At 37.8% G+C, this 12,904-nt stretch overlaps 1 protein-coding gene across 1 annotated transcript in view; it reads left to right on the top strand.

The window, feature by feature from the left end:
• Lrch (Leucine-rich-repeats and calponin homology domain protein) overlaps positions 1-12,624 on the top strand; it is a 466,257-nt gene extending 453,633 nt beyond the window's left edge. The window contains exons 13-14 of the mRNA XM_067151113.2: positions 10,055-10,189; positions 11,928-12,624. Of these exons, the coding sequence (XP_067007214.2) occupies positions 10,055-10,174 (120 nt within the window). The 3' untranslated portion in view covers positions 10,175-10,189; positions 11,928-12,624. The remainder of the gene's footprint in view (positions 1-10,054; positions 10,190-11,927) is intronic.
• Positions 12,625-12,904: the final 280 nt, after the last annotated feature.

The following is a 12,904-nucleotide window of genomic DNA, read 5'->3' as shown; positions in this document are numbered from 1 at the left end:
TAGGGTTTCTATACATTGCTGTATGAATGACATGGTGGCGAGTGTGGCCTTCTCATTAGGTTCAATAGTTCACTGAAACCCCTGTCATCAGGAAGCCACTTCTTTCTGGATTATTATTCTTCTAAGGTTGAACCAAAGAGGATATTGCTGGTTATTCGGGTTTATTCACTTAGTGCATAAGGGAGTTCCAGCCAACCAGTCGGGTGGTTCATTCTACTGAGCGAACCAGTTGAAGGTTCTAAAATAGCCCTAGGTGGGGTACAAGTGTTAAGAGGGATGGGGAAAACATGTTTTGAAATTTACTGAAATCACCAGTGAAAGTCGTGGCTCATACACCTCCTATCTCTATCACTTGGCTTTTTCATACTCACACTATCTTCCTCTCTCCAAACCTGCCTGGAACCAGCAGAACAAAAGTACTAAGGAGGTTGGAAGAGGATTGGCCAGCATATTTCTAAGAAAACTGTTCTCACTAGTAATTACAAGGTTGCTTTCCTATGGTGCAGATTTGTGTTCACTGGTGAATACTGATGTTATTGTGGGTGTTTTCAGATGTTTGTTAACAGTAACAGCCTAAAGTAAATGTTTAGTAACACCAGAAAAGTGTGTTAGGGCTCCCCAGGAAACTGACTTTCCCAAGTCTTCCATTAGAGAGAGAGAGAGAATGAAAGAAAGAAAGAAAGAAAGAAAGAAAGAAAGTAAAATCAAAGCTTTAGGAAGACTGCTTCTGCTTCTGAATATTTCTCAGGACCAATCTTCTAGACTATTCTAGCCTCAAATTTATTTTTGCTACGAACATTCAACAGACTTCCACACTTTAAGAAAGTGTTCTTTCATCCTTATGAACCGATTTTATGTTTATTGTACCTCAAAATGAGTTGATTGAAATATTTCAGAAATATATATTTCATGGGAAAAAAACTTTATTAATGTTGTAAGTTTTAAAAATTAAATATGTGAACCCCAGTCACCAAACTTACAAGCCACCGCTGTATGGTAGACTGTGAGAATTTTCTATCTTCAGACCTTGGTCCGTAGCGGTCATTAATGTCAATATCTTCGCATAATTTTCAGGCAGCATCTGCAGTGATGGTATGAAGCAGTAGGAAATAAAGCAGGTTTAACATACATTACACTCAATAAGATGAGGAATTTTGAAAGAATTTACAAATCTAACACTTCTAATTTTTTATTCTGATATCTGTGATGCTCAACCTGGTTCCATGTGAAATTGCCCAGATGGTTACTTGAAGCTTTTATGTTGATATTTGTTTTGAAAGTTGGCTGTGTGATGTACTTATTCAGAGTTACTTTGATAATATGTATATTTACTTGTGTCTTATAATAAAAAGACATTTGAAAATAATAAATTATTCTCCTTTTTATCTTGTAAGTTAAGAGTTTGATTGAGTTTGATTGGGAAACTGAAAAGTTTCTTTTCTTTCCTGTTTTACCATACTCATTTCATAAATCATATATCTATTCAACACAATATTAAAAAATGCTATCAAAAAGCTATAGATGTTTAAATTAAATTATGGGAGTACCTTTAAAACCCCAAGGGACACTTTGTTTTATAGCTGAAGATATTGGGGAGATCATGGCTATTAGGAAGCTTTAATTTATTTAAGTCACTTTCAAGAAGAAAATCATTAAAAGTAGTGTTATGAAATTGCTTGTGCATCCAAATAGATTCTCAGAGTTTTATAAACCTTGATATTTCTGAAATTAATCTGTACTGCTGTCTGCTTACAATAGATAATCAAGGTAAGCACAGCTATTCAGTGGTGGTTTCAATTCCAGTAAACTGTGTATGTGTAGTATTATCATAAATATTCATATTTCCTACTTTTTATTTTGTCATTGCTGTCAATTGTAAACAACATGTAATGAGCAATTTTCAATTCATCCTCTCCCCCACCTCAATGGCAGGTCCAGTTTCATCCAAACAAGATATGCTGCTTTTTCTGTCTATAACAGTTATATTTAGTTTATTTCAGGTGCTGCTAATCTCACATGGTACAGTATTTACATTTTGTACTCGCCTTATAGTAATCTCAAGTGCTTATTCAGCATGTAATCTTTTCATTTATAAAAATGGGTGGGTTTTGTTCAGTCAAGTTAGAATAGGTCATGGAAGATGTAGTTCTCTTCTCCATAAGTGGGGTATGCATCCATGGTTGTGACTGCAAGAGTTGAAGCAGACTGTTCAGCGTATTACTTTTGAGTGTGACGAGAGAGCATTCAGTGGGTCTAATCAATTTATTTGACGATGCCAAACAGTGATTGGAAAGGCTCGTTGCAGCAAGGTAATTTTACATCTTATGACCCCTCACCTTCATTGTTTCATTGGGCCAGTGACGTTAGATGTTAGGCCTCATTAAACAACAAGCAAACATTGTTTTATTTTTCATATCTCTTTAATAATCTGTGCGTATGCCACAAGATAAGTAAAAATAGGAATGGTACTTGAAATTATTAATGGGTCGGTTAGCAGATTACATGTGACCTTAAGTATTATTCAGTAGAGTATTCAATAGTGTGTCTGATATTCATCGCAGGATATAGGCTCTCAGTTGTATATATACATCTTGAATATGGACTGTTATACCTTTCAGCATTCAGTCTGCAAGTCTCTGTAATAAAATACGCACCTCCACAGTCCTCTATTTGCAACTAGCTCTGTGGTCTCATTTAATTCCACATCCCTTAGCTTTAAATCATTAAAAAGTGGATCTTAACCATCATTGCCTTGGTCTCGATCTGCTTTCTTGCCTTCCTTATCCTAGTCCATTGATAACCTTGATAACCTCTCCTTCTCCATTTGCCTCACATGATCCCACCACTGTAGCTGATTTATATCTACAGTCAAAACCATTTATTGCGACATTGCTTTTAACGGCATATTGGATGTAACAGTAAAATCTAATGGTCCCATCTAAATCCTATATAAACACTGTATGTTTTAAAAAATAACTTAATACGACATCCCTTTTTTTAATGTATCGTATAAAACTGCCTATTTTTATAGGAGAAATGTATTGACTATTCGGAGATTGCTGACATTGTAAGGCTTTTTCTAACTGTAGTTTTCAGTAGATTGTAGATTTCAAATCAGTATGTCTCTTAAAGCATCTCTGTGAAGATGTCACAAAAAACAGGAAAGTGTTTAATAGTGAAGAGAACTCACACATAATATAGCGATTAAAAAATGGGGAAACAAATGTCAGTGTCATGAAGAAATTGGGTGTATTACACTCAACAGTTTCTACAATTAGGAAGGACAGAGGGAACATTTCATTTATTATCTAAGATTGTGTGCAACATTATTGATCAATTTACATTGTTGCTACTTCTTTCCTCACTTATTTTATATTTTGCTGGCATATTATTGCTGTATGTACTATGTAAACATTAGAATAAAAATTCTTCTCTGTCCCACACCACAAATACTGTATTGTAAATGCACCAAGAATTGGCAGCGGAAGTGGAATTAAGGAAGGTGCGGGCTTTAAGATCGGAGTATTTACCAGTCACGTAAAAAGGCGGTAGTGAAGTCAGCGAAAACCGAAGCCATCTGCTATGCTAAATATTTATTACTGCAAAGCATTCCAACAAGAATAAACTTTGTTTCAATGTGGGGGGGGGGGGGGGGCTGCCCTTACATAATACAAAATCTCCACTATTCTTTTCTTAACATGAGAGGAGTATATCACAACCCAATTCTCAAATATTCAACAACTTCAGGGGCCTTAGGCCACATACAAATTCAACTTCAATGAGGGCACAATTATACTAACTGCCCAACCAACAGATCTGATTATACTAGAAAAGCGAGGCTCTGCCTTGTAAGCAATGTCCATAAAACACAAGATGATGAATTACATTAAAAACAAGTTTCATTCATTAACATTTCCTTCAGGAAGCTTACTTTTTCTAAACAATGAGGCCCATGGCCTCTCATAGCAGCATAACCAATACATTACATTCCCAAGGTTTAAGTAACTCTCTTTCTCAGCCCAAAGAAGGTTAACAAGCATTCTCCCTACCTCCACATCCGCAGAAGGAATGAGCGGAGAGCCGCTGCTTCATGACCAAGCAGGCTCCTTGCGCCGAGCGATCTGAACAACCCTCTACAAGAGGTACTGACCTCCGTCAATACGCGCCACGCCCCTCCCTCTCGGGAGGAGCGGGGCGAGGTGGGGAAGCGACGAGACGAGTGTGAAGATGGGGGAAGGCTTGCCAATGTTAAGATAGAAAAATCCACCAGGGCGGAAATAATTTCCCTTTTCCCTGGGGTCATAAAGGGGGGGAAGGGACGAAATACATTTTATTAAGGAACGAGGGAAAAATAATACATTCATAAATATAAAATACACACACACAGATCGATCTGGGCACATAAATAAAACTGAACTAATATTGTTAGCATATATTATTGAAATGAACATTTTTATTAGAATAATTATTCTGTCCTCAGTACTAATTGGGTCTTTAGGAGGACTAAATCAAAGTTCTCTACGGAAATTAATAGCTTATTCTTCTATTAACCATATTGGGTGAATAATTGCCGCCATAACGGAAATGAACGGCGAGGAGCGTACTCATGGTACAGTAAATAAAGTACTTATTTGACTAATGTTAAAAATAAGGTTCCTAGAAGGAAACCATCATTTAATTTCATCGATTGCAAATGTTAAAAACATTCAAGCTCTTTACGCTCTTTAGGCTTTTTCAATTGAAAAGAGCTTAAATGTTTTTAACATTTGCAATCAATTAAATTAAATTATGGTTTCCTTCTAGGAATCATATTTTTTTTTTATAAAGGCCAAAGGCAGGCATTTATACAAGTGGAGGCACATGCTTCCTCTGGAGGACCGTCACTGCATTGTCCTACATAAGAGGCTTGCAGTGGTGTCTCAATGGTGCACTAGCTGCTAGCATCTTGGAGAGGTGTAGCAATCCATCTAATGAGTCCACTGCTACACTGGGGGTGAAACGCTGGTAATTTCACTATTGAAAAAGCCTAAAGAGCTTAAATGCTTTTGACTAATGTTTTTTGAAGTTTTAACTTCATTCTGTTAATTAACCATGTAAGTGCGCAGCCTAATACTTACAAATATAACATCAACAAGAAAAACTGGTTTGTGCAACCATTGCCTATAACAACCGTTAATTGGCAGTCCCTTCGGAGTCATTATAACAGATTTTGACTGTAATTTATTCCTAGCTTAGCCTTTATCTCTTTGTTCTGAGTACTCTCCTGCCATTGTTCCACCTCTTTTGGCAGTCAGTCTCGCTACTGTATGTTACTACCAGCTCCAGAGTTCACTCAGCATTTGCTTCTATACATGTAAGTTAGTCTGAAAACAGACCAATGTGAAGATAGTTTCTTTCAAGAGCAAGTGAGTATGAAGATAATGGGGAGGTCATGGTTGTTGGGAAGCTTTCATTTTTTAAACATACTTTCCAGAAGAAAAAGATTAAAAGTAGGGTTATGAAATTATGAAACTTGATAAGATGAAAGTATTTTTGAAATAGATCTGGGGTTCGGTTTTATTTATTATACTACGATCCTGGGAGAATACACATTCTAAATACTTGAAATGATCCACTTGTTCTAGTTTTGTACTTCCAACCTGTTATTGTCATCTTAGGTTTCTTCCCAACTGACTTCTCTTTAGCTTTGGAAGTGCCCATTTTCATACCGTACCCGCTACTCCTCTTTTGTATTAGACAGAAAAATTGTGTTCCTTGTCCATCCTTTATACTGAGTAAAATAAGGCAAATTAATTAATTGTTACAATATTGAATGTATTTTTGAGTTTGTTTTACAATGAAAATGAAATAATTTGAAAATTCATTCCATCAAGTGAATGCTGGAAGCTAGTTGTTGGTTGCAGACTTCTTCAATACATGATATCCTCTAACTTTTCTCATGGTAATGAAACATATTAATTCTACTTACACAGTCTTTGTGCTCATAAACATGAGGATAGTATGTAGAACTATTACTGAATCTATGTCCGACTCGTTGATTGAATGGTCAGCATACTGGCCTTCGGTTCAGAGGGTCCCGGGTTTGATTCCCGGCCGGGTCGGGGATTTTAACCTACATTGGTTAATTCCAACGGCCCGGGGGCTGGGTGTTTGTGCTGTCCCCAACATCCCTGCAACTCACACATCACACATAACACTCCTCCACCACAATAACACACAGTTACCTACACATGGCAGATGCCGCCCACCCTCATTGGAGGGTCTGCCTTACAAGGGCTGCACTCGGCCAGAAATAGCCACACGAAATTATTATTATTACTGAATCTATGACACACAAATTTCTGTCTACACAAATTTTTACATACTGGATCAAATTCCACAATATTGTTTAAGCTGCTGTTGTTAGGGGCACACAGCTGTGAGCTTGCATCTGGGAGATAGTGGGTTTGAACCCAACTGTCAGCAGCCATGAATATGGTTTTCCATAGTTTCCCATTTTCACACCAGGCTGTACCTTAATTAAGGCCACGGCTGCTTCCTTCCCAATCCTACCCCCTTCCTATCCCATCATCGCCATAAGACCTGTCTGTGTACATGCGACATAAAACAAATTGTAGAAAGAAAAAAAACCTGCTGTTAGAGAGAGTATTTAATAATAGAAAATAAATGTTTACGTAAAGTCAAGCAGGAAAGCTTGGAGAATCTTGAATGGGCTAACTGGCAAGCAACACCCCAAAAAGCCGTATCCTAACTGAGTCCTGACATTATTGCCATCAGGATCGTAGACACCACACAAGGACAAAGAGGGACAAGAATCATACCAGAATAGTAAAATGTAACCTTTCTAAACTCAAGCGCAGTGCCCCAAGAAATGAGCCGCTTTCCAGACCCTTTTCCACAGTGGAAGTAGAAAATGCAATTAAACAACTGAAAATCGGCAAGGGTGCTAGTCCCGACAACATCTATAATGAATTTATTAAGAACATGTGCCCGCATTGTATATATTGGCTCACTTCTCTCTTCACTTACATACTCCAAGAGAACAGATTGCCCAGACAATTTAAACTGTCAAAAGTTATAGCCATTCTCAAACCTGGAAAACCTGAGGACAGCCCCAAAAATTATCGACCAGTAGCACTGCTCAGTTATATATTCAAGCTTCTTGAACGAATCCTCCTAACCAGAATAGCTCTGTTCATTGAAGCTGTTACTCCTCCTGAACAAGCTGGATTCAGACATGGACGCAACTGCACCGATCAAGTTCTTGCCCTAACTACACATATCGAAGCTGGTTTTCGAGGACAACTAAAATCAACAGCTGTTTTCATCGACTTGACAGGTGCATATGACACTGTTTGGTGACAGGGACTGACCTACAAACTAGTGCAAGTTGTATCAAGTCGAGAAATCGTGGATCTAATATCTAGTATGCTTAGTGAAAGGCAATTCGAAGTGTTTCTAGGCAACATTAAAAGCCACAAACGAAAACTAAATAACGATCTACCACAGGGATTTGTTTTAGCACCATTGCTATTCAATTTGTACATTCATGATCTACCCCAACATCAACTAAGTTCATATTTGCTGATGACATCGCACTGGTAGCACAGAGTAATAACTTTGAAGACGGTGAACAAATTCTTACGGAGGACCTCAAGAAGATGTCAACTTTCTTTAAGATCTGGAGATTGATCCCCAGCACAATAAAAACTGAAGTCTCTTGTTTCCATCTAGTGAATCGTGCTGCAAACTGCAAACCAAGTGTTCTGCTCAACGGACGAAAGCTGAGGTACAGTCTTTTCCCAAAATATCTTGGAGTCACTTTAGATAGAACCCTGAGCTACAAAGAGCACATCACGAAGCTTTCTCATGAAGTTTCTGCAAGAAACAACATACTGCATAAGCTCTGTGGTATGTCTTTGGGAGCCTCTGCTGATTGTCTACGTTTAACTGGCATCAGCCTTGTCTACTCGGCTGCTGTCTGGTCGGAAAGTGTACATGTGAAGAAGGTAGACACAAAATTGAATGATACAATGCATTGCATTACTGGTACCATCAAATCAACTCCATGTCAGTGGTTACCTGTGCTGAGTCACATCCCTCCACCTCACTTAAGGCGGAAGCAAGCTCTACTAAGGGAAGCTAAGAAAATCTTTGCACCACCCTCTTTGCCACTGCACAAAGAATTCTGCCATCCGTCACAGCAGCAACTACAATTAAGAAGACCAGCTAGTGTCATTGCAGGGTAACTCATTGCGGATGGATTTGACCTAAACGAAAGCTGGAAGCATGAGTGGTCAACAAACACATTGGGAACAAGTGCCCACCATCTTGATCCCACAAAGAAGCCAAATGGTTTTGACCTACCGAGGAACCTCTGGTGCCGTATCAACAGGTTAAGGACTGGACATGGTTGTTTCAATTATTTCAGGCACAAGTGGGGTTGGATCAGTTCACCAATGTGTGATTATAACCTGGAAGAACAGACGATCGAGCACCTGGTGCAACGCTGTCCTCTTCATTCGTACCCTGGCACTCCTGATGATTTGTTCGCTCTCACACCCGGTTTATCTGAATGGCTAAGAAGGATGGACTTTAAAGTTTGATTTTGCCTTGTATATATATATATATTGTATAAAATCACCATACAAGTAAATAAATAAATAAAATTAATTTCAATAAGTTATCAAGAAGTTTCTCTTCAAGACCTGCCTAGTTCCTTCACCAGTGTATCTTGGTGTAAGATCTAGTATAATTAAACATTTAGTGTTTAAATTTTGAGAATTTCCTTTCCATCATACATAAACCAGATGCAAGATACATGCTTTCATGTTTTTATCATTCATAATAATAATAATGACTATGACAAAAAGCATGCATCTTCATTAGATACTGTTATGCCGTCCAGCTCCATGGCTAAATGGTTAGCGTGCTGCCCTTTGGTCACAGGGGTCCCAAGTCGATTCTCGGCAGGGTCGGGAATTTAAACCATAATTGGTTAATTTCACTCATCACGACGCGCAGGTCGCCTACGGACATCAAATCCAAAGACCTGCACCTGGCGAGCCGAACTTGTCCTAGGACACTCCCGGCACTAAAAGCCATACGGCATTTCATTTTTACTGTTATGCCTTTTAGAACTAAATGCCTCCACAATCTTCTATTTGCAACTAGCTCTGTGGCCTCGTTTAGTTCCTTACCTGTTACCTTGAAATAATTAAAATCTGAGTCTAACCATCAATATCTTGATCTCCCTCTGCTTCCCCTACCCTCCATGGTGAAGTCCATTATTTTTACAGGACCTATCCTTCTCCTTACTTCAGCCATCATTAGTTATTCTACTACGCAAGTAACAACATTCATCTACTTCCTTACTTATTTTCTAATCTGTTATTTCCTACATCACCTGACTTTGTTCAACTGCACTCCATTACTTTTGTTTCGGATTTAATTATTATTATTTTTTATTAGTATTTATTTCTTCATCTTGTACTCCTCCTTCAAGGCTGTGTCCATACCATTCGGATTTCTCCAGATCTTCTTTGGACTGAAAATAATCATAACACCAGCAGATCTCAGATGTTTGATTTCCTCTTTGAATTGCGATTCCTTTTCCTTGATTTCCTTTACTGCCTGTTCTAAACAGCTTTTAATGCAGGGAAGTCTCTTCTTCAAACCTTACTTGATTTGCAATGGCGCCTTTCTGAGCTCAAGTAGACGGGTTTGATTCCAGCATAGTCTGGTGGAATTTGAAGGTCTTCAGATATGTCAGCCACATGTTACTAGATTTGTCAGCACATAAAAGGATTCCTGTAAGAAAAATTTCTGGCACCTCAGTGTCTCATAAAACCATAAAAGTAGTTAGTGGGACGTACAGTAACGTCAATATCCTTCTTTCTTCCTTGTGCCTGATTAAAGAGCGCGTTTGAACTGACCTTGGTTTGACAGCTTCCCCTCCTCTTCCACTTCCTTACTTTCTTTTAGAAGTGTTTGCTTTGTATTCAGTGGGTCTATATTGTTATTAGATCATACCAAGTTGAAATATTAATTGCAGGCGCTGATCTGTTGTGCTGCGGATGTGCTCGAAGGCCGAGGAACTGTGCAAGTGGCTATAACGGTGGCAGAGTTGTTAAAGTTCCACCAACCACGGTCTCCTTCCCACACTGCTCCATGAGGACATCTTGGACAGGTAAGCTTGCAGTACAGGGTGTAAAGGAAAGTTATTCAAAGAGTATGAGGTGTTGCTACAATATGGGACAGCTGTCAATGTTCTGTTATCGAGCCAGAAGGCTAAAAGTCAATATTTTTTGCTTTACTTAGCATGCATGGCGAGTGATTATAAACACATTTGAACTCACTGCTCGCGGGTTACCATTGGACAAACAAACATGGCACTGGTTTCTGTATTTATGACACACAATAAGTGTGTATAAACATCAAGGTATATACCGTGGATGTTGACCTTTACGCAGACAACATGACATCCAATAGTGGAAATGGTGGGGCACTTCCAAACGGACACCAAGAACACTTAAGGATACTAGAGTAGGTGTTCGATATGTCCACCATTTGCTCACAGGTAACTTCACAGCAAAGAATCCATGATGCCCAAATGTGCAAACACATGCAGGTCAGCCCATATGGATTTTGGTGCGTCTAACAGAAAGGGATGAGTGAGCGCGTGTACAGTATTGCAGAATGTGTTGTCCATGATGAATGAGGATCCAGTTTTCTTCTGCAATATTGGCTTTCAGATGAAAGCTAAACTCACCTTGATGGCTACATCAACTAGCAAACAACTCACCTTTTATCATTTGAACAGCTTGATGTCGTTACGCAGAAACCACTACACAATGCACGTGTTATGATTTTGTGCAACATGTCCAGTCATGGAACATTAGGCCCTTATTTCATCCAGGATGCTGCACAGAATTCAAAAACAGAAACACTATTATCCCATTTGTGCAGGCTTTGTGCCGTTTTTGTTACCCTTCCAATGACATTGGATGCAGCAGGATGGAGCTACAGCCCATTCAGGGGAATCACATACCCTTTTGCAACGGCACTTTGAAGATCACCTAATTTCTTATGGAACTCCATTCCCATGCCCTTGTTATTTTCTCTCCTTGTGAGCTTTCTTATCATTCATTCCAATCATTGCCAAATTGAATTGGGATAATCACATAAATGAAATTGTAAGTAAAGGTTACAGATCTCTTCATATGGTTATGAGGGTATTTAGGGGTTGTAATAAAGATGTAAAGGAGAGGCCATATAAGTCTCTGGTAAGACCACAATTAGAGTGTTTCCAGTGTATGGGACCCTCACCGGGATTACTTGATTTGAGAACTGGAAAGAGTCCTACATAAAGCAGCTCGATTTTTTTTCTGGGTGATTTCTGACAAGTGAGTAGCGTTGCAATAATGATGCGAAGTTTGGGTGGAAAACTTGAGAGAAAGGAGACGAGCTGCTCGACTAAGTGATACGTGGTATATAATAAGTGATATGTTCCAAGCTGTCAGTGGATAGATGGCGTGGAACTACATCAGTAGACAAATAAGTTTGAGTGGTGTTTTTAAGAGTAGGAAAAATCACAGTATGAAGATAAATTTGTAATTTAGGAAGACAAATTGGAGTAAATATTTGTTTATTAGAAGAGGACAAATTGGAGTAAATATTTGTTTATTAGAAGAGGAGTTAGGGATTGGAATAATTTATTAGGGGAGATATTCATTAAATTTCCAAATTCTTTTAAATTATTTAAAAAAAGACTAGGTGAAAATTGATTGGGAATCTGAAATACAGATCGATTGAATTAATTTCATGACTGAATGGTACATATATCTTACAGACAGATTACAGGCATACTTAGAATGTGTTTTTAGATACTAATAGCAGTAATAACAATATGTGTTATTGTGTTGCAGCTGGTTGACTTGTACTCCGTTGATGTACGTAAGGGTCGTCCGTGCAGTAGGAGTGGAGGCTGGACGGTGACAGGGTGCAGCCTAGATGTGTGAATGCTGGGCTGTGTATAAGCAAGTAAACCAGTGGTCCGAAGTTAGAACAAAGACTATGTGCCAAAGATTTTGACCAGTTGAAAGTACTGTGTACAGTTCCAAGGTCTATATATAATTACTGTAGTGTGAATATTGTAATGTATATGTGATTTGTAAGAAATTATTATTATTATTATTATTATTATTATTATTATTATTATTATTATTATTATTATTATTATTATTATTATTATTATTATTATTATTATTATTATTATTATTATTATTATTATTATTATTTTTTTCTCTTCTCCATGGACTTTTAAGTTGTTGCTGACTTTAGAAAGTACAGCAGTTCAAACTTCCTATTCAGTGACTTGTCAATTCCGTGAAAGTTTTGTCATGTCCATTAAAAAACCTCTCACAGAAGTAAGACATCTGAAATTCTGTAATGTTTTTTAGGCTATTCTCATATTCTAATTCTAATATTTTGATTCCTCTTTTGATGCCATAAAAGTCCTACAGAAATTCTTAATCATTTCATCTTGATTTTAGAACCAGAATTTCTACTTAGTTTTACTTGGTGGATTTAAGCCTGGGTATAACATATAATAGTTATTTTGTACAGGCATAGTATTATTCTGGAAGGAATTAATTTTTGTAACAATTACAATGAATAATAATGGTACTGTTTTACATCCCACAAACTACGTTTGCAGTTTGATGATGATGATGCTTGTTGTTTAAAGGGGCCTAATATCTAAGGTCATCGGCCCAATTTATTTTATTTTATTTATTTATTTTGAAATCTTGGAATAATTTGTTATATTGTTCTTGAAAGGTTTTTAATCTGTAAGATAGGTAATTTTCAGAAGTGTGGGATGAATTCTAAATCTTCAACTCCT

This window comes from Anabrus simplex, chromosome 7 (assembly GCF_040414725.1).
Source record: "Anabrus simplex isolate iqAnaSimp1 chromosome 7, ASM4041472v1, whole genome shotgun sequence".
Lineage (NCBI taxonomy): Eukaryota > Metazoa > Arthropoda > Insecta > Orthoptera > Tettigoniidae > Anabrus > Anabrus simplex.
This window is presented reverse-complemented; position numbering and strand designations above follow the sequence as displayed.